Source organism: Anguilla rostrata, chromosome 8, assembly GCF_018555375.3.
Source record: "Anguilla rostrata isolate EN2019 chromosome 8, ASM1855537v3, whole genome shotgun sequence".
In the NCBI taxonomy this organism is placed as follows: Eukaryota; Metazoa; Chordata; class Actinopteri; order Anguilliformes; family Anguillidae; genus Anguilla; species Anguilla rostrata.
This window is the reverse complement of record NC_057940.1, coordinates 23455835-23482653: the sequence shown is the minus strand read 5'-3', so window position 1 is coordinate 23482653 and position 26819 is coordinate 23455835. Positions and strand designations below refer to the sequence as shown.

Below are 26819 nucleotides of genomic sequence, written 5' to 3'. Positions count from 1 at the left end.
TTAACATAGTAAACTACAAATAATGTGAGCTTCGCAGTAACCAACTATCAGCACATTAGTAAGCAAAATTACCTGTGCTGTACAAATTTAGTGCAGGAACCTGACATCTTTATTACACCACTGCAGAAGTGCAAGTTTAATGCACCAAAATGCTGCTGAAATCACCGAAAGTTTAAGACATTTCACCCAATTGCCCCGAGCTTCACCGAACTGCATCAGACCTATGGACTGACTGATTACTTATTTTATTTTTTTGCTGAGGAAGACAGTCTGCAACAGAGGTGAGGAAGTTGTTGATTGCAGTTAAAAGAAATTAAATCCACCCACGCAGTTTCTACTAGACAGATTGAAATAGGGAACCAACATAGTGATTCAGTTGATTTTGAGTGCAGTCGCATTCCATGCATTATTATAAGGGATCCAAACACCAAGGGTGCGTAGGACCCCCATTGTTTTCACTAGGATTCCTCTTCTTCTTTTCCTCCTCTTCTAATTTTCCTTCTGCCTCTCACTAAATTTTCACCTCTTTCCCTTGCTCAAAAACTCAGAAAATACAGCAGGCACGATATAGCTGCCAAAATATTATGCATGACACCCATGCAACTGACACTCTAGGTGGTGCTCAAAATTTTTTTTTTTAATGATTACAGCCATCACGTGTCACATACATGCACCACATTTCTTCCACATGTCTACCTCCTCATTCTGAACAAATATGAATAACCCATATCAACAAGAACCCATATACTACCATATATTATTATTATTAGTCCCAACTACTTGCAGGATAAAATCCACCTGTTAACATCCACCACTTTATTTGTCACATGTTGAGTCAATCTGTCGATTCTGTACATTTCTTTAATGCACATTGGATGTGAAGTACCCCTTCCAAAGGTAGAGTAGCATCTCACCTAGGGTAGAAATCCAGAACTCATGAGCCCAAATTCATGTGCTCTAACCACTGCAAAATATGTAATGTACAGGGCTGCTACGCTGTTTAAGATTAAAGGTTTTATATTACCTTACTGGCATTCGAAGATGCTGTAATCCAGAGTGACTTTCACAACTTTTGCATTTTTACATAGTATCCATTTATAGAGCTGGATATATACTAAAGCAATTTAGGTCAAGGATCTTGCTCAAGGGAACAACAGCAGTGCCCTACCTGGGAACTGAACCTGCAATCTTTAGGTCACAACCTCATTCCCTTACACTGCCACCCTACGTCAGACCTGCCCAATCCTGTTTCTGGAGATCTACCATCCTATAGGTTTCCACTCAAACTCTAACAAAGCACACCTCATTCAACAGCAAGAGGTCTTGTTGAGCAGCTAATTAGTAGAATCAGGTGTGATCGAATTAGGGTTGAAATGAAAACATACGGGATGGTAGATCTCCAGGAACAGGATTTGGCAGCCCTGCCCTACGTATTGCTGCAGTACGTTTCTTTCTTATTGCAACTCACTCAACAGCAAAGTTGATCCAAACTCAGAAGGCCAAACTGCATGCAAGCCCTAGGCTCTGATTTATTTGCATTGCTAATGCCCCACTCGACACAAAAAAACAATAACATGGATGAATGCATGGTTACAGATGCACACTTCAACCATTAACCTGCTCTTAACTAAAGCCATGCTATTCACTGACTTAAAGTGCAAAAGGGAAGACTTATTTGTTTGGAGTTTCCAATTCCAGTTTCCAGCGAGGCCATTAATGAATCGCAGATTCAATTATTTTGCTCACCCACACATTATGCTTATATGAACTAGTGTTCAGATAAAATGGCGAATAATGATTTTACATAATCGTGATAAAACAAAAAAATTATATTAGAATAGATTCTGTCTCTTGTGGATCATCATTATTATTGACAAGAGGATTTTATTGGGCTTGGTCACTGTTCTTTTTACACAAGTTCAGATGCACCTCAGCTAACTATGGTCAGTTTAGATTCTGGTTTCAGTGACCTTCTTTATGTAAATCATCACAATCATGAATGTACCACCAATCTACAACCACCAGCATACACAGTCACCGCTCCTGGGAGTTGACAATCTTGGAAAGGCTGAAAAGTAATAGAGGTATTAACCTCCCGTGCAGCCTAAAATTTCATTATACTAAGTACTGATTGGCTCCAGCAGGACAACAGGAACAAGAGCTACAGGGTGCAGCTTGGTTGTTGATGGGCTGAACCAGGACTATTGGAATAGCAACTGCAAAATGGAGATCTGCAATGTGGTCTATCACTTAGGCTAAATGTCTTCACCTCCACTTCTCTAAGGATGCTGCAAGACTATTGCTTCACATATTCTGTTTCAATGGCTTACGTGCCAATGAAGATTCATAATTTCGGGTTTAAGAAAATCACAAAGAAATCAAGCCATGCACAAAGGTTTCCCTCTGCGGACACTGTTAAAAAGTCCTAGCACCTATGTAATCACCATTACAACAAGATTCATCCAATAGATTTCCTTCAGAAGTTTCAATTCCCATTCCATTTGCAAATGACTTATGCCAGCAGTCATTTACAAATGGCAGCTTCATTTAATCTTTACAGAAGCCAAACTCCACATGGAAACAATTCCCACAATATCGATATTTTGTTTGACATCTGTTTGGTCTCACAAACAGATGAAGAAAAAGAAATAGGCATGTGATTATACCATGTCCCACTCCTGCCAATCCAAAATAAACTTGGTTCACGTCAATACAAACCATGGTGTCCATGGTGTTTACCATTCAGAGTTCAGAGACTTGCATTTCCACTGCACTGCTCACTATGCACCAATTACAAGGAAAATGTTTAGACTACCATAAGTTCCATTCTACTGTAAGTGACAGCCCACCTGCACACCTTTATTTAGCTGTATAATATTACATATGGTCCAAATAATAGTATCAGTAGGGAACGTGCAAGGCTAATGGCAGTGAAGAATGGTGTGAAGGAGGAAGCGTTTAAACAGTACCATTAAAAAAGGTGTGCAAACGTATCTGATGCTGTAAACGTTCTCTTTGTAAAACAATGAGTTTTACTCCGCAGGCACTTAGTTATGAAACCGAGCTTCTTGGTAGACGTATAAAACAGATATGCAGCTGAGAGTATCCAAACGCTGTCTGGGGGCAAACACTACAATTACACGTTTTCACACGACATCTGTCAATAGGCCACGGCCAATCTGATTTACTGCTCAGTTAATTAGCAACTCAAAGTGCGCATGCCACATGTTTTTCCAAGTTATGCCTGCCTATGTGTAACCACGCCCATAATTCCGAGCTACCCTTTTCTGTGCATTGTGCTTGATACAGTACACAGCTACTGTCTGTAACAATAGTATTTCCATGCTGTTGCAATTGCACAATAAATTTATATCGTCGAACATATTGTCAAGAAAAGACGACTGTATTTATCTAAGAGTATATTATTTTATTGCCATTTCTGTCGGGCATGATGAGCAACATGGATGTGCAAGTTAAATATGGTATATGCTGAAATCATCCGTGGCCAACAGATGCATCTCAGAACACCTTTAGGGGGAGTGCAGAAAATGTTTCCAGTCAAAGCCCTGGGTGTGTTGTTTCAGGATTGTCCAACAATCTGAGCTACTCTCGGAGTTATAGCGCAGGTTGCAAAAACAGGAGTATGGTAATTTAGTCTTGTATTGTCGTTTCCTGTCACTGCTAACGCAGTCATCTAAACAAAATGCGTTTAACCTTTTAGTTGCCGGGACACCCGCTACATATTATGTAGTCTGCTCTATCAGCGCTCGAGAAAATAGTTCATGTTCAAAGACTAAGCTCGTTACGCGGAAGACATTAATCCTGACAAGGACGTTATTCCTCACACATCGACCAAATGCATCTTCAGATTCTCTATTAAGGGAAACTAGACCCCACCAGGACTATTTCATGACACGTGACAGGGGCAAAACCCGTGTCGATCGACTCTACTCGAGTAGAGCCACCATCACAGAAGCGGCTATCGAATAATGGAAACGTATCGATACCCATCCTTGACGCAGCAGTATGACAGTTGATCAGCAGCATTCAAAGCATAAACTCCCTAAATTATAAACTTACATTTTCAAATAATATGATGTCGAACGTGGACTAGAAAGTAGTGTGAAAGCTGTCCAGCTGTCGAGATGTCCAGCCTATTTTAATTCCCACCTCATGGTCTGAAACAAAACACTGTAGCATACTGCTGTCATTGTCAGCTGGTGCAGTTACTGTAGATGACTGTAGTATAACGCGACTTATTATTATCCTTTGCGAACAAAAGGCATTGTCACACTACATAAATTTAGAACAACACGGCCCAACATGCTTACACGCGGAGACAGAAAACGAGGAGAGACGGAATATATACACAGACAGATACACACACACCACACACACGAGCACGCAGACACGCACTCATACACAAAAACCCACGCACGAACGCACGTTTCCACTAGCGTTTTGTCAATGTATGTCACACTACTTACATAAGCCTGCTAAATCACAGGAGCCTACCTCAAATCTGCCCTTGGTTATCCCGTTCATTTCAGCGACAGGCGTTAGCAGAAGTAGCACAAGTCTAGAACTGGCATTTGCTGTGGTGACAGCGTCGTATTGTCGATATTAACTGTGTTGCAAAGAAAAACCCTGCACACACATCGAAGACGCCCCTCTAGCGTGTTGTGCTCGCCTCACGTCGCTGTCCCGGCCGTAATGGGTGATCCCAGGCAGGCAAAGTGTTGCGGGAGAACCCGATGGATCTCTGCTCCGTATCATCACACAGTCAAAATAACAATAATAACATGGAGGAGACAGCCTGCCTCTCTGACCTCACTTCCGCTTTCTCCAGCTACACTTCCATTACAAGACAAGTAATGGGACATCCGGGCAGCGCTTTTCTGTTTCTGTTCTTTGTGTCGAGACCCCAATAGTATGTTTGCCCCGGGCTAAAACAAGCTTGAAAAAAGAAGAAATGGCTCCCATTACTTGTAACTGTGCGCGCCGGCTTTAAACGTCATAATGTGTGTGCGTGTATGTGTGAGCGCAGTGTGTACTAGAAAAGAGGAGGGGTACGGTGACGTCATTTCTGCGGGAAAAGTACGCGTGGCCGTTTTGTTTTGATTGAGTGTCCCAACAAACTAGTCCAGTTTCGCCTGATAGAATATACTTACGTGGTGTCTTCCAGTTTCCTGTCTAATTTAAGGGGTACGTTGAATTATGTTTTAGTTGCTACGAGCATGAACAATAAAGGCACCCTCCCTAAAACCAGAGATGTTTTATTGGTTTGAGACAGCCCACTCCCGCCCCTACTTCCGTTTTAAGTTTCGTCGGGGGTAGTGAGACATTTGCATGAGAAACAGTAGATGCAGAAAATTGTTGAAAAAGTTAAAAGCACTCAAACAATGATGAAGTGTCTTTCCCACAAAAGATTGGGCTGATCAGTAAAAACGGCTCGAATGTATAATTGTTGACGTTATCTGTATTTTATTATTAAAATGCAATTCATACACAGAATCCATATATTCTAAGACGGATATGCAAGAGATCGATACATCTTAAACGAATAAAATATCTCGACGAAATCCACCGAATTATGTCAGTCCTTTTCTTCTGTCATAAAAACAACGGTAGAGGGCGCGCTAATATTGTGTGATACGATACTGCGGTAAGTCGTAGTCGAATGTCTCCTTTTAACAGTATTTGAGGTGCGTTTGGCATACGTCTGATTTCGGCACGCACGCACGCGCTCGCACTCGCACACAGTTATCATCTGTTTGTGTGTATATGTGTCATACATCACAAATCATGCAACAATATCAATCAACTGTCACATTTGCGCATCCGTGTTATGAAAAGTGAGGAAACGTTGAAGCAAAAACATTACCCAGAGCTCCCCTGTCTCTGAAAATAAGTGAACAGTTGGAGCAGTAGAAGAAACATCCCGTTTTCTACGTTTTTCACCTACAGAGGATGGTATGTTGCTGTTAATTAGTTACAGGTCACAGTGACTTCGAGCACAGTTATGTTCACGTGAATATTGTTCATTATGGTCTAAAAGGAACTGAGCTAGGCTTGTACTCATAATTGTGCTGTTTGATTCCCCAACTGGCCCACTCCACTGTCATTTTTCCTCTAAGATATCTTTCTTCACGGATGCTGTATTTTCAGCTTCATAACTGAAAACATTATGTCTACAACTAACACACGCAAAAGCAAAATAATTTGCTGCTCAAAGTTGGGTAAATTGAGTATTCCAGCAGTGCTCCTTATAGGGGAAAAGAGCTAAGCCCCACCCCACTATTTTCCTCCATTATAACCATGTTTAGTGAAAGAAAATATTATTTTAAGCTCACAGGCGGCATCCAGACAGACTCTGTTCATACCAGTGACCCCACCAGCAGGGACACTATGTGTGTGTGTGTGTGTGTGTGTGTGTGAGAGTGTGTGTCAGTGTGTGTGTGAACGTGAGTATGTGTGTGTGTGCATGTGAGTATGCGTGGGTGTGAGTGTGCATGTGTGAGTGTGTGTGTGTGTTCGTGCATGTGTGTGTGAGCATAAGTGTATGTATGTGTGAGCTTGAGTATGTGTGTCTGTGCATGTGAGTATGCGTGGGTGTGCGTGTGCATGTGCTTTTGTGTGTGTGTACATGTGAGTGTTTGTGAGTGTGTGTGTGTACGTGTGTGTGCATTTGTGTGAGTGTGTGTGTGTGTGAAAGTGTGCATGTACATGTGAGTGTGTTTGTGTGTGTGGGCAGTATGGGAAATACCAGGGCTCTGCCCTTTAATTCATCAAAAAGATAATAATGTTTAGGAGTAATGGAAACTTTAGAAACACCTACAATTTTTAGAGATAATTTGTCACTTTCATACATTATTTTTGTTTCACTTTATGATACCTATTCTGCTCTCAGACGCCTTTAATGGCATCACTTCCTGTTGTTTCCCAATTAAGGTTCACCCTGAACTTTTAATAGGGGTATAATATTAGCAACATAACTACTATCATTTTTCTGTTTATAGTGACACAAGCGCTTTAAGTCATATCCCATTTGCTTTTAAAAAGGCAATCTCTTTTGCACGCTTTCTACCATGGATACAGCTAATCTTTGTTCCTGAGATACATTTTCTAACAGTAATTGAAATTGCTTCAGATAAATGTTTGTATGATTTCCAGTTCAAACTTGTATATTAAGGTCGAATTATATTTTTCAATTATCCCTGCTGTACTGAAATAATGATAATAGTCATAATGTTTCTTCCAACCACCAGCACTCAGAATGCAGTTGCCCTGCAGCATTACTATGCTCTAGATCTGCACAGTAATTAAGAATGTCTTAGTGGAAGTCCATTTAATTAAGCTGTACTCTCTAAACAGACCAAATCTCAGTCCATGGTGAAGTTGCAAACCTGCTTACATTTGCAGGGAAGTAGAGAACATTCTTAGCAGTGAACACGTTTATATTTGTAAGATAGTCATGACAAGGCTTTTGTTTATGTTAAAACGGTGTCCACACTTTCACTTGTGATGGACTGGTTAACTTCCTTTCATTTTGAAAACTGAGAAATAAAATTTCCCTACATCATCAACCCTCGTTAGAGTAGCCTTGTTAAAGAGTGCCACTTGAGAGTCAAAGCCATAGCCCTATTTCATTTCCAAGCCATGGCCTTAATCAATACATTTATTTATTTATTGCTTAACATCCCATAATACATTTTGAGGTAGCAATGAGACCTTTCCCTCCCAGTGGTAATGCAGTATAAAAACACATCCCCTTAACAAAAAGAAATAGTAAAATAAAATCTCTAAAAGCAGCCTGTCTATTCCAAAGTCTATTTAGAGTTTGGTAAGTCAGTAGCACAGTCCAACCATTGGGGCTTGTTGTGTGCTTTGCTTAGCAACAAGCAATGGGCACACCCAACAGTCTCAGCTCAGTGTGAGAATGTTAGTAATTACCCGTCTTACGCACAGAATCCGTCACCACGGGACACACACCTCTTCCACCACTTCCTCCTTGTTCTGTTCTGTGGGTTCAGACCCCCATACCCCCCCCCCCCCCTTTCCGCCAGGGGTCTGTTTTTGTCTATAAATACACTGCTGTCTTCCCCACTCACCAACTACAATCCACCAATGAGTATCATTTTGATGACAATATGCAGCTACGGCCTTTAAACATCAAAGAAAAACAAATAATTTTTATTTAAATTGGTCTGAGCAATCACGGCATAGCAAACATGTGACAAATGCTCCCTTTTAGTATTTTATAATGCGTGTCAGTCAGTATTTTTATGTTTCTATCCCACAGTAAAACCTGCAGGCATCCCCTTTGCGAAAGCACAGTATAAGGTGTAGATCAAAGTCCGAAAAAGAACCTGCAGAATAAATGAACTCAGATAAACTGAAGTTTGAAGCGACATTTTCACTTTAGATAGAGAGCCCTGGATTGATACACAGCTTGATGGCACAGTTTATATGATGCATTTATACAGTATCATATTTTCTGTTTCAATAATAATTTAAAACTGGATTAGGCAGACTGGTTGCATACATCAGTATTTTTCTAGCAAATGACTTCAGTATTTCGCGGCTGCTTATATAGTATATTTTAAACATCTTCTTTAATCTTTTCAGCCTTCTCATATTTAAATGATAATATTTTGTGAGGATTAATGTTGCAAGGATTAACCTATAGTCCATCTTGACTCCCTTTAGCTGTCCACTATGTACTCTAAAATGTTTGCCGCTAAATACAATGTAATTGGCCAATTACAATGGCATCTCATAAAGGTAACTTTAAGAAAATTCTACAATCATTAACGTGACACAGTGACTACTTATGCATGAAAAGAGAGACATTTTTGTTATTTTTCATTGGAGAATGTTCATGTTAAGTGCTGCTTATTCTTGTGAAAACCATGGCAACGCACAGTTAGATGAGCAAATTCATTCCCTCTGCAATTGAGATCATTTGAGTAATAAGACAACCTGTCTAGTGCGGAAACAATATGACCCTCAGAAATTACACACCTTGCTGTTGGAGCTGTGACTTTGCCCCCATGGGCTGCTGAAGCACAATTCTCACTTACTGCTCCAAATTTCCATTGGTGTGAATCACAATCTCTGTTACATGCCTATTCCTTCTTTCCTTCTTTCTCACGTCTGTGAATCTTCTCCACGGGTCCCAGGGACGAGGGAGAAAGGTGACTAAGTGCAGTCACCCAGGGAGCTTCAGGAGGGTTTTCTGCGATCGCGGAGATGAGTCACTCTGTCAGGACAACTCCCCAGAGCACTCAGTGGTGATTATCACCTGAGTCTGCCATTGATGAAGGAAAGCTATTTTTGCAGCCTGGGTTCATGGGAGGGACCCTCAGTTTTCATCTGTCCTTACTGTTGGTTCAAAATATGAGAATACATCACACACAGGATCTACGGGGAAGATCAACAAGCCTGAAACTTGGCAAAAGCGTCTTCTTGACCTCAACCCATACCATCTCAGAGTACCATGAAATAAAATTTGAACCTAGGAATAGTGTTTTACCCATTAGTGACACTAAATGTAATTTAGTGTGATCCCCTACTGTTTACAATAGGTGCTTGGATACTTCAGAGACATTCAAACAAAGTCCAGTCCTGACATTCTATCTGTTCACAAATTATGTCAAACTCAGTATCAGTGTCTTTTATGGTATGGCACTGCATGGACAGGGGTGCACAGGATTCGGGCAAAATGAACATGGTGGTGGGGGTGTTATGGTTTGGGCATGTATGGCTACCACGGGTACTGGCTCACTTGTCTTCATTGATGATGTAACTGTTGATACAAGCAGTAAAATGAATTCTGAATTGTACAAAAGCACCTCATCTACTCCAGTTCAACCAAATGCCTCCAAACTCTTTGGATGACACTTCATCCTACAGCAAGACAATGATGCCAAACATATTGCTAAAGAAAGAACAATTTTTTCAAAGCGAAAAACTTGAAAAGTCTTGATTGGCCAAGTCAGTCAACTAATCTGGATGCCATTGAATATGAGTTTCATATACTATAGAGAAAATTTAGGGCAACTAGCCCCGGAAACAAGCAGGATTTGAAGATGGCAGCATTATAAGCCAAGCAGAGTGATTCTCCATACCTGCTAATGTCTATGGGTCACAGACTTCAAGCTCTCGTTGGATGCAAAAGACATGCAACAAAGTACTAAACATGAATACTTTAATTTACATAACTATTGTTAATATTGATGAATATTGTTTAATATTATTACAAATTTTAAATTATGGAGTACAGTAATTGTGGAAATCAAGAAAAAAAAGTGCTTTTGACCCAAACATTATGGAGCTCACTGCATATATAGTTGCATGGCAGCCAACTCTCGGCCATGTGTGTTTCCTCTTGAGGTGGTGGCTTAATCCCCACCATGGCACTTTTTCAGCTGTGGCCCTTCTCTGTCTGTTACCCTCTCTGCTTTATGGAGGTCTGTTTTTGCCAAAGACTGTCTGCTAAGGAAAAAAAAAGAATGCAAAGAAAGCTGTCTGTACAGCTCTGCCCATTTTTATGCCATTGGAATGTATGACTGTCCACTCTCAGCAGAGAGGGGGGCAGTTGTCCTTTCTGTATTTCAAGTGTGATATCAGGGAACTGGGCCTCTGTGTCAATGGGGGAAACCCCGGCATTATCAGGGTGAGTGTAAATCATGCTCCCTTACATCCAGACATGAGTGAGGTTGTCACCGACTGGCAGCAGGAGGTCGGACAAAGGCTGTTCCTCTCTTTATTGAAAAGTTGATTTCAGATCACTAAAAAACCCTCAATTCTTATTTGACTGAGGACTGTATTTTCTGATAGAGGGACTGGAAGTCGGTGGTCAGGGATCTGTGGGGTTCAGCTGCAAGAAAGTGAATAAATAAATACATTTCAGCATCACATTATTTACTAGTTTGAGTCCTGGCTTAGCTCAACCTTTGTGGGTTCCATCCTTCACATTTTACACACTGTAATTACGGCCACCAGTCTGCTTCCCCTTGCTTTCTCGTACAGTACTTCAATTCTCCACCAGCTAGAGGTCATGATAGCCTCTTTGTCAGGCCCCTTCTCAAACAATTATCTAATTTTCACCACCTCAATAATCTAACTTGATAAAGTAATTGCCACTAATTAAGCACAGATGATGACAGACAATGATGTTTTCAAGCGACACTCGCGTGTTGAATTCGGTTTGATTACTTACAACCGTGAACATGCTGCAGTATTTGAAAATGTTGTACAGGGGCATGATAGGTTTTGTTAGAAACATTAAAAATGAGAGCAGTGATGTAACATTTAACTTACACAAAGAAGTAAAATTAAAAAAAATAAGTGAGTCAACTAATTAATTGTGGTCTTCAATCAAGACTTTAAGTAGAACCAGGTGCTGGGCTAAAACAAAAACCTCAACTAATTGTTTTCATAAATGCCTCATTTAGTGACTCAATTGAACAATTAGCCACTTGACTGTGCCACTGGAGTGCCTATGGAGACCCCTAGAGGAAAGCCATTGAAATACAAGTTTAAACTCTAATATATTTATGTATATTTTAATCATCCATTTAAGGACAACTATGTGCCTTCCTCTGCCTACTGCCTTCCCATATCAATGCACCCATAATGCATTTTGGATCAAGGCTAAAAATCATACATCGCTTGCCATCAGCGAGTATTTTCATGTTCACTGCAGGGAACTGGAGCCCACAACCACAGACCCTTCTCACCTGCAGAACCACAGCAACATGAAGGAGTCAGTCATTACCCACTGCTTCCCTGGAAATCAGCTTAACATGTCACACCTGTATATTACACCTGCATAGGCATGAGTTAAGGAAATCCAAGGTGTTATGGCTAGCAAGTTGTAAATATCGCATCTGACCTGTGATGGGTTAGAAATGATCTTGTTTCATAAATGTGGCTTGGTTCTGTTCTGTTCCCACCACTGCCAATTCACTATTATTGAAATTGTATTATGTATTATCAGTAAAAGCAATATACTCTATACTGCATCAGAGCAACAAGAAAAAAACCTTCTAAATTAATGGAAGCCTTTTCTCAGTAGCAGGTCTATTGTTCAGGACTAGCTGTTTATTAGCAATGCGCTCAGATACTGGAGCCTGTTCCCCTTTTCATCTCTATGGTGCTTTTTCAAAGACACAAGCACCTTCTTGGCAGGGTGTGTGTGTGTATGTGTGTGTGTGTGTGTGTGGGTACTCAGAGAACGACTCACACTCCATGTACAGTGTGAATAACAAACATAAAAGTGTGAATAACAAACATGACTGACATAAGAGCAACAAGAAGAGAAACAGCAACAGACACAACAAAATGTTAAATTAATCATCATCACCATTAATCATCATCTCCATTATCGTCTTCATCATTTGCAGTATGAGCAAAAGCAGCATATTATTATGATTATTGGCCAATAATGATAATGCCAACAATAATGCCACCACCACCACCACTGCTAACAACAACAACAACAACAATAATAATAATAATAATAATAATAATAAACTACTAATAATATGTATACGTCATAAACTACTTTCTTTTTAGATTGTAAAATTAGGTTTTACTGAATTTTACAACTAATTTATGCACTAGGGAGTAATGTATTGAGTGCATAATACAACCACCCCATGTAATCATGTGTAGTAAGAACTAAGAAGACAATATTTAATATGATACGATATGATGATTATGCTGATTATTATTATTATTATTATTATTACTACTACTACTACTACCGCTACAACTACCAGACTATAGCACCTGGTCTGTCCACAAAAAGAAACAAGAATTAGGTGAGCGTTTAAACTTTTAAAGGCAATCAGTTCTGCAGTTTCCTCCGACTCATCTATTTACTTAATACCGTCATTTTGTGATTTCATAGTCTGGAGAAACAGGCAAACGGTCTTCCTCAGGAGCACAAAATTTACAAAAAAAAAAAAAAGCCTGATGCCTTTGTGGCGTAGAGCAGAAATTTAATTCAATTTACTGACAACATGCACCTCATAAGCCAGTCTCTTTACCAAAACAGTAATCATCAACAGCTTTGCTCTGGTGCACTGATTTAAATAATAACGTAATTTTGTGTTGCCACTGACAGTGTTTGAAGCAGTAGCCATTTGTGTTCATCTCTCCTGTGTCCAGCGTTCTGCCGTTCTCAAGCGGTTCTCTCATTTCTGTGCTGTCTCTGGTTAAAATCTGACCCATTACGTATTTACTGACACAGTGATGCGAATTTTCACAGCGGCGCTCCATTTGCACGGCAATGCACTATTTGGATGGATATAACCTCTCCTCCACCCTACCAGTCTGAATTGTTTCCCCTTTCTTTTTTATCTTTCAAGCCAACAGTCAGTCCGTCCTTTCTATTCCAACAGTTAGCTTCTATCGTGTGGCGAGAGGGAAATATCGGATTTTCTCCTCAGTTGTTTAAGTAACGGTGAACGTGAGGGAAACTTCAAGTTTTGTTTTTGGACGTTCACTGATAAGAAAAAAAGTAGCTAACTCAGCATGGCACGGAATTGCTACCGAAATCACATCTTCTTTCAGCTATTTGGATGCTTGACTTGCTTAACCATCACTTCCGTTCGCGCAGATGGTAAGTTCTTAATGAACTGTCACATCCTATTGCAACTTAAACAGCAGCGTGCTGATAGTTTGCTTAAACACTTGGAGTTTCCACCTGCAATTTGTACCGACAGCTCTAAACATCTGGCGTCGTCAATTCCCTCTGAACTATGCTGTCTGCAGTAGGGAAGGATGCTTTCATTTAATACACAACTAACTTTCAAAGTAGCTGCAAAACAAATAGTCCGTATTGCATAAGTAGGCTACATAATAAAGTAAGCGCTTCTTTACGTAATTGCACTGAAGGTGCATGAGTCAGTTCCTATGTATCGGTTTATGCATTTATATTAGACTAATATTATATAATATTATGGGCAGCATTTTAGTTGTATTTTTTATTTTTAGGCCTTATGAATGAGCTCTTTTATTATTACGTGCTGACATCTCTGTATGCAGCACTGTAGACTTCCCGCTGCAGGCTACACCTTAAGGTGGCTACTTCTCGATTTTGTCAACCCCATACTGGCGTTCAGAGCGAACGAGTGGCATTAAAATAATTAAATATGCTGGGTTCATAATATTTGTATATTGTGTCTAATCTGGAGAAACGCTAATACTGATATGATTTGCTAACATAGGCATCAGTCTTCGGACTACCTGTAACCGTAAAACGGCATGTCCATTTCGTTGAAGAATAGTACGTTTGGTGTTTGAGCAATTTCAACAGGCCTATTAGCCTACATCTATTATGTTTTAATAAATTATGTATTTAATAATAAATAATAGATTTAATATTTTGTCGCAACTAAAATTCTGGATTAGTCTATTTGTACTGCGCAAACTTGGTGATATGGCAGTGTACTGTATTATATGTGCGTAATTATGTAGCATGAGCTATTGTTACTGTAGGAGTAAGGCTATCAGCTAAACAAATATTTTCGTTAAATACATTTGCATGCATTATTGCTGTGATTAAATGACACAGAGGACCTTTGCTCAACTGCTTTTGATACCTGAGCAGAGCGCAAGTTTACACTTGTTTACCACCTTTTCTACTCTTGTCTTTGTTAATAAGGATTAGAGTCAGGGCTATGCGGCCACAACAGTGCTGTTTACTTGGTGTAGTAATTGAATAATGGTTTGGGTATTATGAGAAGCCCTCCCAATAAATATGGCTCCTCCTACTCTTGTAAAGAGAGGAATTGGAAATAAGGTGTAGGAGGAAGCTATGACCACACCACTGCCCATACGTCATCAGTTACAGATGTCTGGAGCTCAGACCAACATTGGTTAAGTGATGGCGTACCTGCTAACCCATACCTATACAGCACAGAGAGTTTGGCACTTTTCAGGGTTTCCCACTGAAATAACCACAATGACCACACACTCTCAGTCCTTAAAAACATACATTTCTGTACGTTCTGACAGAATTCACAAACAAATGCACACGTCCACACAATAAAGGCCAAAACCTAGGGGATTTTTCCTTCTTCTTCTTCTTCTTCTTATTATTATTATTATTATTTTTCCAGCCGATTACATCATCACAAATGCTCCTGGCCCACAAAGAATACATCTTGCCATTGGACATTTAGCTACATCAGCCAATAAAAACATCAGATACACACCGGGCCAAGTTACTTGAAATAATTTAGAAAACATTGGGCACTTTGGAAACATTGTTTTGGAGTACAGTTTGTTTAATTTGTGTGACCTAAGATAACCAGTATTGTTTTTTGTAGCTTGATATTGATATCAGTACATTTAATGGCAGGCCTTGATTTTGCAAGCTTGAATGAATGACTTATAGACAGTGCTTTGCATATGTGAGTAACTTGGCATTTTTGTATGTTGAAAACATGTTTTTTCAGTTTGAAATTTACTGGTAGAGGACCAGGGAGTAGCACACTGAGCTGTGCATGCTCCTTATGTGCTTATCGATAAGTTGTAGAGATATTACAAGTGAGTAGCAGTCTATGTAATGTTCTGTATTTTATATGGACCTTGAGTCTGAAATAAAGTTTTGATTGATTGATTGATTGATAAAGATTAAATGACAGATTGAAATCACAAAGCAATTTTTTAACTATTCACTTTTAGCACATAGCAAGGCTCCTGTCAGATATGATGAACAAGGCAAACAGAGAGAGCTGTTGGCAAGCCACTGCAGAGATTAATTGAAATGTGGTGCTAAATATTACCAGAAAGTCAAAGTCGAATTAATTTGGTTAAGATTTTGTCCACATATGGACTTGAACATGAACAGAGCAGTTATTTCTCTCTTCTTTTTGAATTCTGTGTTGAACACAACTTCAAAGGAACAGGATAGTTGTTAATTCAAATTCAAAATTTCTAATATTGATTGCCACAAAAATGAATCTAGAAAGCATTGTGATTGTTGTTTATGGACATAACCTGAGACCAGGCATTGGTCATGTCATGGAAATTTTATGGTATATGTCAATTTTCATAATTTGGCTGATACAGAAAGAGAAATTCTTGGAGGGATTTGTGAGTCATTTGGGAGTGGTCCTTTGTGTTTTCTTTGGCACTACACTGATCTATATGCACCACACATCACACTGACCACATTCTGCTTGTCTTATGCTAGTGAACAAAATGCACTGGACTGAATGAGAATTCACACCATGGTGTTAACATCAGAATAAGATGTCAGCTGCTGCTTTTTAATATGTGAGCATAATTTTAATAATGACAAAAAGCCATTTAATTTTTTCTTTTTTTCAAACGGATCTTAACAGGGGGAGTCTACAGCGGACAAATGCCAACCCCTTAATAGTTGTAAACACCAGCTTTAGAGCATGATAAGAGGCCCTTCTGGAGGAATTCAGACACCACAGATTTATAAAGCTGAACATTTACTGAAGGCGTTCAGGGGAAATCGCATGCTCAGAGACATAAGGGCACTGCTGTACCTGAGAATCAGGCCTGTAACCTTTCAGGTTGTAAGGTCAGTCCTGTATCCGCAAATAAGTACTCCCATCCCAAATGAACTAGGAAGGACTGGAAAAAGGGTGTTGTCTTGGAAACCAGGAACTGAGATGACCATGCTGAATAGCAGAAATGGAATGGGCAATCTAATAATTCACTGACCACATGTAACCACAGATATTTTGACAGATGATCATCGTAAAGCCCACAAAGTGCTCGTTGATGCAGATCCTTCCTTCACATTATGTGGTGGCAGGAGAAATGATTTCATGAACCCTCATTAAATGCTTATTACATTTGTTGCTTTCTTAGCAGACACCCCTTTTCCTGATGGACATTACTTCATAGATATTCCTTAGGCCATTTACGTGGTTTCAGTATGTAAACTGTACTGAGTGACATTAAATATAACAAATGCTTCTGGTTTTACAATATTCCAAAATGATAAATAAATTAAATTGAATTCACTTAATCCCTAACAATTAATTAGAAATGTTTTTAAACTCTGCAGCATGCCTTTATGTGGACTATGTGTAAGGTTTATAGATCTATGTGGCAAACACGCCTGCCACAGGCCACCGAAGTGGCTTTCTTTGGGGCCCTCCAGCACAGAGACACAGGGAGAAGATGTTCAAACAGTCCACATTTATTCCACGAGGGTTTGGCAAGATGGTATAGCCAAATGAGCAGATGTTAAAACAGTCATGACCGAAGCTCCTGATGTGGGTGGGGAGGGCAGATTTAACCTGTGCGCAGTGATTACCTCACTACGCACAGGTGCAGCCACTCCTGTTCCTGGGTCCAATTAGCCTGGCCAATTATCTAATTATTAACCAATTATCCAATTGGCCAGGTCTAATTAGCTTGACCCAGGGCAGGTGTGGCTGCTTAAACCAGCCATCCCCACACCACATACCCCCAACGCCAAACTGAGGCCAGGGATAATCCCTGGCCGAAGCCTACTCCCCCCACCCCCCACCCCCACACTCCCAACAAAGCCAAAGACAACAAACAAAAAACACTCCAAACACGCTAAAAAATTAAAAAAAAGTCAGGGTGGGTGGCCCCGGAACAGTCCAGTATATGCGGTGACCCTCCTTCGTACGACAAGGCAGCCCTTCTTCCTCCTCCCTCCTGGAGCACGGGAAGTCCTGGGCTGCTCTGCTGGCTGGTGGGGGCGTCACCGGCTTGGGCTGTTCCAGGGGCTGTGGTGGGGTGGCTGGGCTGGTGGGCTGGTGGACTGGCCTTGTGGTGCTGGGGCCCAGGAACCCTCGTGGCTGTGGTGGCCGCCAGTCGGCTCTGCTGGCAGGCGGCTGCAGGCTTATCCCCTCATGGGCTCCGGGCAAACCAACCAGGCCAAAACAAAGAACGAAAAACAACCAAACGGACGAGAAAGGAAGCAAAACGGCGCGGCCACCGCTCGTGCGCCGCCCGTGGCTGACCCGCCTTCCCGGCCAAGTCCAGCTCACGGCGCGACCACCTCTCGTGCACCGCCCGTCGCTGACCTGCCTCCTCGGCCAGGTGCAGCTCCTCAGCGTCCCAGCTGAGGATTGCCTCCTTCCCCTCCCTGGTCATCTTCCGCTCCCCATTCTTGGCCCGGAGGATCCGCCCGAAGCCCTGTCGGGAACACCTCAGCCGCCCCTCGTCCAGTGTGCTTCCTGGCTGGCCCTCCTGTGCCTCTTTGCTGTGCCGGAGGAGCCCCACGTTGGGCGCCACTGTGGCAAACACGCCTGCCACAGGCCACCGAAGTGGCTTTTCTTTGGGGCCCTCCAGCACAGAGACACAGGGAGAAGATGTTCAAACAGTCCACATTTATTCCACGAGGGTTTGGCAAGATGTTACAGCCAAGTGAGCAGATCTCAAACACTGTCATGACAGAGAAGCTGCCTGGTGTGGGTGGGGATGGCAGATTTAACCTGTGCGCAGTGATTACCTCACTACGCACAGGTGCAGCCACTCCTGTTCCTGGGTCCAATTAGCCTGGCCAATTATCTAATTCTTCACCAATTATCCAATTGGCCAGGTCTAATTAGCTTGACCCAGGGCAGGTGTGGCTGCTTAAACCAGCCATCCCCACACCACATACCCCCAACGCCAAACTGAGGCCAGGGAGAATCACTGGCCGAAGCCTACCCCCCCCCCCACCCCTGCACTCCCAACAAAGCAAAAGACAAATAAAAATAAACTCTAAACACGCAAAAAAAAAAAGTCAGGGTGGGTGGCCCCGGAACAGTCCAGTACATGCTGTGCCCCTCCTTCTGACGACAAGGCAGCCCTTCTTCCTCCTCCCTCCCGGAGCACGGGAAGTCCTGGGCTGCTCTGCTGGCTGGTGGGGGCGTCACCGGCTTGGGCTGTTCCAGGGGCTGTGGTGGGGTGGCTGGGCTGGTGGGCTGGTGGACTGGCCGTGTGGTGCTGGGGACCAGGAACCCTCGTGGCTGTGGTGGCCGCCAGTCGGCTCTGCTGGCAGGCGGCTGCAGGCTTATCCCCTCATGGGCTCCGGGCAAACCAACCAGGCCAAAACAAAGAACTAAAAACAACCAAAACGGACGAGAAAGGAAGCAAAACGGCGCGGCCACCGCTCGTGCGCCGCCCGTGGCTGACCCGCCTTCCCGGCCAAGTCCAGCTCACGGCGCGACCACCTCTCGTGCACCGCCCGTCGCTGACCTGCCTCCTCGGCCAGGTGCAGCTCCTCAGCGTCCCAGCTGAGGATTGCCTCCTTCCCCTCCCTGGTCATCTTCAGCTCCCCATTTTTGGCCCGGAGGATCCACCCGAAGCCCTGTCGGGAACACCTCAGCCGCCCCTCCTCCAGTGTGCTTCCTGGCTGGCCCTCCTGTGCCTCTTTGCTGTGCCGGAGGAGCCCCACGTTGGGCGCCACTGTGGCAAACACGCCTGCCACAGGCCACCGAAGTGGCTTTCTTTGGGGCCCTCCAGCACAGAGACACAGGGAGAAGATGTTCAAACAGTCCACATTTATTCCACGAGGGTTTGGCAAGATGGTATAGCCAAATGAGCAGATGTTAAAACAGTCATGACCGAAGCTCCTGATGTGGGTGGGGAGGGCAGATTTAACCTGTGCGCAGTGATTACCTCACTACGCACAGGTGCAGCCACTCCTGTTCCTGGGTCCAATTAGCCTGGCCAATTATCTAATTATTAACCAATTATCCAATTGGCCAGGTCTAATTAGCTTGACCCAGGGCAGGTGTGGCTGCTTAAACCAGCCATCCCCACACCACAATCTACAATGTGGATGTAGTCATGGACATTTTCATGCCTGGGTAAAGTATGCAGTAATGGCTGAGAAATGACGTTATTGCCACTAGTTAGTCAGAAGAACGCCATCATGCATAAAAATCTGATATGATCCTTTGAAAGGTTCCCCGTTTAGACATATCCTCTGGTATATGCCTGACACCTGGCCAGTTCATTACTTATCATGAGCTCCCAGACGATCGTCGTACTCTGCTATTATGTTTTGAAGCATTTCAGTAAAACGGAGACACAGTCTAAATTTATTGTCACTACTCATTAGAGCTGACCTGTGTGTTACATTGGAAACAACATCTGTTTGTAAGGAAAACATCTTGGGACATGTAGTCGCTCCACACTCTTATTAAAAACAACTGAAAAGACAGAAATTCACTTTGCGGTCTAAGTCAGCTCAGTTGAGAACAGAAATAGTGATTTAAAACATTTTGAATATTTGTCCTTTATTTAACCACATTGACATCAAAATCTTTGGCAAAATGGGGCATCTGACATAAAACGGGTAGTGAAGCATTTAAAGGCTGCTTAGCCATAGTATATCAACAAGTGGTTGCTCAGCTGTCTTAAGTCATGGTAAGTCATGCTTTCTTTCCCTTCAGCTTGATTTTTTCCTGTTATAATGGAGATTATGAGAGCATAACATGGCGCATGGCTGCCTGTCTGAGAGTGCTAGCAGCCCAGGACACGAGATCTCCTGGAGGACTTATGAGGCTAAAAAATGAAATTGGCCTGTTGTCTCTTCAAATTATTATTTTTTTCTCTCTTGAGAAAAGATTCTGACCAAAAGTTTGGAGCTAATGGGCCTTCAACCTGGTCCTATGTATGCTATAGGACAGGAACAACAACCACCTGCACTGTGGGCCAAGCTGAAGCTCGCTCTTCATCTGCCAGGTCTAGCAAACTGCAGAATTAGCCATTCTGCTTATTTTAATAAATACATTATTTTTATTGTATGAGTGTGTTTAGCTACAAATGTTACTTGTTGCCATTCAGTTGCCTTCAAAATGATACACATGTATGTGGAGTTTGTTAGTTTTTGTGATGGCCCACTCATCTGGCTGCCTTTTCTGCTCTGTGGTTTTCTCTTTGCCGGTGCTGGTAGTCAAAGTTGAGTGGTACGTCAGTGTAAATTGGCTACACCTGTGGATGTGGTTTGCTTGGGGTTTAAGAGGGCTGCTTTCTGTCCTTCTTGTTTCTTACTCCTGGCCTGATCCCTACACCACACTTAGAATTCATCCATGCATGGTTTTGCACCCCAGATACATCCTACTTACTCACCCTGTAAGTATATATATTATACTTTTATTGCTTCAACTTAGTTTCATACACTCTTGTTTTACATTTTTTGTATGTGGTCTCTCCCCCCCCCCTTGTTACATACAAGAGTCAGTTTGTAACAATGTAAAGACAATGTAATTCTGCATATTTTTTGTTCCTAGCTCATTTGGTTGTTTAACCAGCGAGCTGGCACCTCATTTATGAGATAAGCTCATCAGTGATTGCTGCCATGCCTAGCGCTAAAGCTGGTTTCTGGGGTGACTTGTTGATCTTCATCAAGGAAAACCGCTGTTTGCATGTTCAGAGGAAGGTGCACCCAGACCTCAGATCCAAGGCCCCGTAGTGACATAGCTATGGCATTGCAGCAGGAAGGAATGGGCTAAAGGAATAGTTTAACAATACTGTTTCAGATTCAGTGAATGTTTTTGCTTGGCCAGGCAGTTTCTCTGTGCAGTGAATGATATTTGTGATACCAAAGAAGTTTCTGACAACCACAATGGCAAGTATAGGGCCATTAGGTAGCCTGTGGTCTAAAGCAAGAGAAGACACTTCAGATAACTCCAAAGCTGCTTGGTTTATATTTCTCGAGGCTGCAGATATGACCAAGTGTGTTTTGTACTATCAACAATGTATGTAATGACACTAGAGGAACTGTTCCAGGAGAACCCATTAGCTCCAAAGTGGTGAAGGTGGTGAGAAAGTTGCGGGTGGAAATGCTGCTTGTTGAATTGAGAAAGTGCTCTTCAAAAACAAGTTTCTTTAATAAGAAGTTTTTCTTTCCCATTAACCTAATTTCCGATTTAGCAAACTCACTGAGCCACGTTCATAACGACTGCCTGTTTGTGATCTTGTTGTGCTGAGATGTTCCATCAGTAGCCAAGATCACATTGACTGTTATTACAATGAGCTGTGATGTTTCTTGCCTTTGTATTGGATGAAAATCTTTCTATATGCCTGAAAAAGAAAAGAAAACCTCTTGAGTACGTGGCACTCGAGCACTCTGACTCAGAGATTAACTTGCATAACTCCTGCACTTTGCCAGACAGGTTGCGCTCATGAATGACAGGGGCCAGCTATTGGTGACATAAGACAGTTCTCTTGTAGCTTCCTTTAACCTCTGAGCAAAATGGAGTTCTTTTCTTCACTTATAACAGGTGTTATATCTACTGTCAGCGTAACACATTTCTCCCATGACAGTTTAATTTGTTTCTTACATCTCTCCAAGTTCTAATGTAGCCTGGTAGTGCTGTGCCTAGCTGTAGTCCTCCTTTATCCCATGGTTTAGTGAGCTGTGTTGTCAGTATCTACGCTTCCGTCAACAAAGAGAGTACTCGGTGAAATTGCTCTCTTTTCCTAGAATTGACAGCCTCTTCTCAAAGCTGTTCTTTGAATTGGAAGCAGTCTTAGCTCTCTCCACAATTGTGTTTTCTGAAAAGGCTTGTATTCACAAACACTTGATTGTTCTGGCCTGACATTACCTTGAAAACCTAAAGCATATGCTACTTTGAAAAATACCCCCAAGTATTTTTTTTTCAGTTTCATTATAGTACAATACAACTTATTTTGATGGAATGATGGCTTTTATATTTGGGGAATGATATAACTAAGAATCGCCTTTGTATTTGGAATATGAATATGGAATGTGATATATTAATCATTATATTTGTCTTTAGATTTTCTTGGTTCAGTCCAACTTAAAGCAAATTCTTTCACAGCTGTCACTGAAGACAGTATATGGTTTACTTTTGTATACTACTATACACCTTTCCTGAAATATTATCCCTTCCTTATGAACTTTCTTTTTATTTGATATTTTTGCTTATGACACAAGACAAATGAGTTAATTGCTCGTACTAGCTGTGTTGATCATTTATTATGACAGTGTTTTGCATGTTATCATGACTCCTTTCAGAGCCTGTGGTTCTTTGCTGTTGCTAGTTTAATTATTATTATGTATGTAATGTTCAATAAGGTACTTGATAACCTGTCAACTGAGTCTGCTGTTCTTGCACTTGCTGTCTCTTGGGGCTATATATATATATATATATATATATCCTTTATTTAACCGGGTAAAAGTCTCATTGAGATTAACATCTCTTTTTCAAGAGTGACCTGGCCAAGAAAGCAGCATAAAAATTGTTACAACAATAATAGACAAATACAACTGTCATACAATACAAATAAGTAAACACAATATCCAGTTAAAATGCAATACAAGGTCAAGGACATAAAAAGGTACAATTTTCTAAAAACGATATCAGTTAAAATTCAGGAGCAATCACAATGACCAAGAGTACTATTTTCACAATCCTTTAAAATTGACTTAAATTTCCCCATAGTAACTAGTTCTGACAATTTCAGGTCCTTCTGTACCTTATTCCAGGAAAAGGGGGCAGCGTATTTAAAAGCTGTTTTGCCCAATTCTGTCCTAACTCTGGGAACCAACATCTGCAGGATATCGTGAGAACGCAGGCCATATTGATTTTGGTTTTTACACATGTAAGTACACAGATAAGAAGGAACCAGCCCAAGGAGAGATTTATATATAAAAACCAACCAATGTGAAAGTCTGCGGACATACAGAGATGGCCACTTAGTAGCACCATACAGAGCACAGTGGTGCACAAGATTTCCACAGCCAGTAATAAAGCGTAAAGCACAGTGGTATACAGTATCCAACTTCTTTAGGCACTGGTCAGGTGCATTCATAAAGAGCAGATCGCCGTAGTCCAATAAAGGTTAAAAAGTTGCCGAAATCAAGTGTTTCCTTGCCTGGAGGGAGAAACAGGATTTATTCCTAAAGAAGAAACTTAATTTAAGTTTCAGCTTGGAAACAAGGTTTTCAATGTGTGTCTTGAATGACAAGTTCTGATCAATAATAATACCTAAGTACTTACAGTCCCCTCCAAAAGTATTGGAACAGCAAGTTCAATTCCTTTGTTTTTGCTATACACTGAAGACAATTGAGTTTGAGGTCAAAAGATGTACATGACATGATAGATTCGAATTTCAGCTTTTATTTCCTGGTATTTTTATCTAGATTTGTTAAACAACTTAGAACATATCACCTTTTGTATCAGACAACCCAATTTTTAGGTGAGCAAAAGTATTGGAACATGTGACTGACAGGTGTTTCTTGTTGCCCAGATGTGTCCTGTTAGATTGATTGGTTAAACAATAAATAGTTCTGAATGTCTACTCTTGGTTTTAGCCTTGGGTTTTGCCTGTGAAGACTGCATTTGTATTATAAAACTTAAACTAACATGAAGACCAGAGAGCAAGCCATTTTGAAACTTAGAAAAGAGGGGAAATCGACCAGAGCCATTGCACAAGCATTGGGGATAGCTTGTACAACAACTTGGAATGTCCTGAAAAAGAAAGAAACCGCTGGCGTACTGAGCAACAGACATTGAACAGGTTGACCAAGGAAAACAACAGCAGTTGATGACAGAAACATTGTGAGAGCTGTGAAGAAAAACCCCAAAACATCAGTCAGTGACATCACAAACAATCTCCACAGGGCAGGGGTGAAGGTATCTCAATCAACTGTTCGAAGAAGACTTAGAGAGCAGCAATATAGAGGCTATACCACAAGATGCAAACTACTCATCAGTAGTAAGAATCGGAAGGCTAGATTACAATTTGCAAAGAAGTACAGAGATGAGCCACAAAAGTTCTGGAACAAAGTTTTATGGATTGATGAGACCAAGATTAAACTCTACCAATGTGATGGAAAGGCCAAAGTGTGGAGAAAGAAGGGATCTGCTCATGATCCAAAACATACGAGCTCATCTGTGAAGCACGATGGAGGAAGTGTCATGGCTTGGGCTTGTATGGCTGCTTCTGGAGTGGGCTCACTAATCTTTATTGATGATGTAACTCATGATGGTAGCAGCAGGATAAATTCAGAAGTCTACAAAAACATTCTGTCTGCCAACTTATGGAGAAATGCGTCCAAACTAATTGGGAGGAACTTCATCATGCAGCAAGACAATGACCCAAAACACACTGCCAACACAACAAAGGATTTCATTAGGGAGAAAAAGTGGAAGGTTTTAGACTGGTCAAGTCAATCACCAGACCTTAACCCAATTGAGCAGTTATGATCTTGGGGAGATTAGATTTTATCTCTTTGCCATTTGAAAATTCACGAATTTGGATTTTTCTGCATTTAATACCAACTTAAGTTGAGTTAAATGGGACTGAACAACATCAAAGGCAGACTGCAAGAATTCAAGGGTTTGTACTACTGACGGTGATGAGCAATAAATAACTGTATCATCTGCATAAAAATGGAATGCAGCATTTGATAAATTATCACAAACATTATTTACATATATAGAGAACAGCAGTGGTCCTAGTATGGACCCCTGGGGCATGCCTTTTGAAACAGGGAGGAAAGAAGACCCAGCAAACTGGACACACTGTGTTCTAGCTGGCAGGTAATTTGAAAACCAACTTACTGCATGCTCAGATAAGCCAATATTGTAGAGTCTATCCACCAAGGTGACATGATCAACTGTGTCAAAAGCCTTGGACAAATCAATAAAAAGAGCTGCACAGTATTTTTTGCAGTCCAGTGCCTCAATAATGTCATTCACCACTTCAATTGCAGCGGTTATTGTGCTGTGCTGTTTTCTAAAACCTGGCTGATGTTGTGATAAAATACTGTTTGTGTCTAAAAATTCTTTAAGTTGTTCACTAACAAACTTTTCAAGGACTTTAGCTAAAACACATAGTTTAGAGATTGGCCTGTAGTTATTAACAACTGAGGGATCCCCTCCTTTCAACAAAGGGAGAACATAGGCAGATTTCTATATGTTAGATAGGGTAAGATTAAAAATATGAGTCAGAGGTTCTGCTATAAAGTCTGCAGCTACCTTGAGAAAGCAAGGATCAAGCTTGTCAGGACCTGCGGATTTGTTAGGATCCAGTTGCTTTAAGGCTCTATGGACCTCTATCACATCAAGACAAGTAAAATTGAATGGTTGAACCATAGAATCAATTGGGGGTGGTGAAGAGTGAACCCTTTGCTCATTAGGCTGTTTTGGATCTGTATGTAAAGATTCAAATAATAAACCTGAAGAAACAAAATGTTCATTAAAGCAGTTAAGAATGGCTGATTTATCAGTTAGAGTACATGAGTCTTTTACAATGCATGCTGGTAACTCATTGGTGGTTACATTTCCAGATGAAGATTTTATTACTTTCCAGAATTTCTTAGGATCATTTAAGTTACTAGTAGTTTTAGAAAGGTAGAACTCAGATTTGGCCTTTTTGATGAGAGAGGTAAAGCGATTTTGGAGCTGTCTAAAAATCAGCCAGTCAACCTGGGATTTGGATTTTCTGGCCTTACCCCAGGCAACATCCCTTTCGTTTAGTAGACTGGACAGCTGAGGGGAAAACCAGGGATTGTTTCGGCCTTCTACTCTAAATTTGCGGAAGGGAGCATGTTTATTTATAATATTAGCAAAAGCATCATGAAAGTATTTCCTAGCCAGTTCTACATCATTAATGAGAGAGATTTTGTTCCAGTCAAAGTCCAACAAATCACGAAAAAAGGCTTGCTCGCAGAAATGCTTAAAATCTTGTTTAAGAACAATTCGTGGTCTTGATTTTGGGAGCCTAGCTTGTCTGACTGTAGCTATAACACAATGGTCACTCATATCATTTGCAAAAATACAAATAAGCATTTGTTAAAAATAAATAAAGAAGAGAGG

General features: G+C 41.3%; 2 protein-coding genes across 2 annotated transcripts in view; one reads left to right on the top strand and one right to left on the bottom strand.

The window, feature by feature from the left end:
* Positions 1–5032, bottom strand: part of fbxl2 (F-box and leucine-rich repeat protein 2) — a 48691-nt gene extending 43659 nt beyond the window's left edge. Inside the window, exon 1 of the mRNA XM_064347134.1 lies at positions 4516–5032. Coding sequence (XP_064203204.1) covers positions 4516–4545 — 30 coding nt within the window. The 5' untranslated portion in view covers positions 4546–5032. The remainder of the gene's footprint in view (positions 1–4515) is intronic.
* An 8138-nt stretch (positions 5033–13170) lies between these two features.
* Positions 13171–26819, top strand: part of susd5 (sushi domain containing 5) — a 40358-nt gene continuing 26709 nt past the window's right edge. The window contains exon 1 of the mRNA XM_064347131.1: positions 13171–13633. Coding sequence (XP_064203201.1) covers positions 13546–13633 — 88 coding nt within the window. The 5' untranslated portion in view covers positions 13171–13545. The remainder of the gene's footprint in view (positions 13634–26819) is intronic.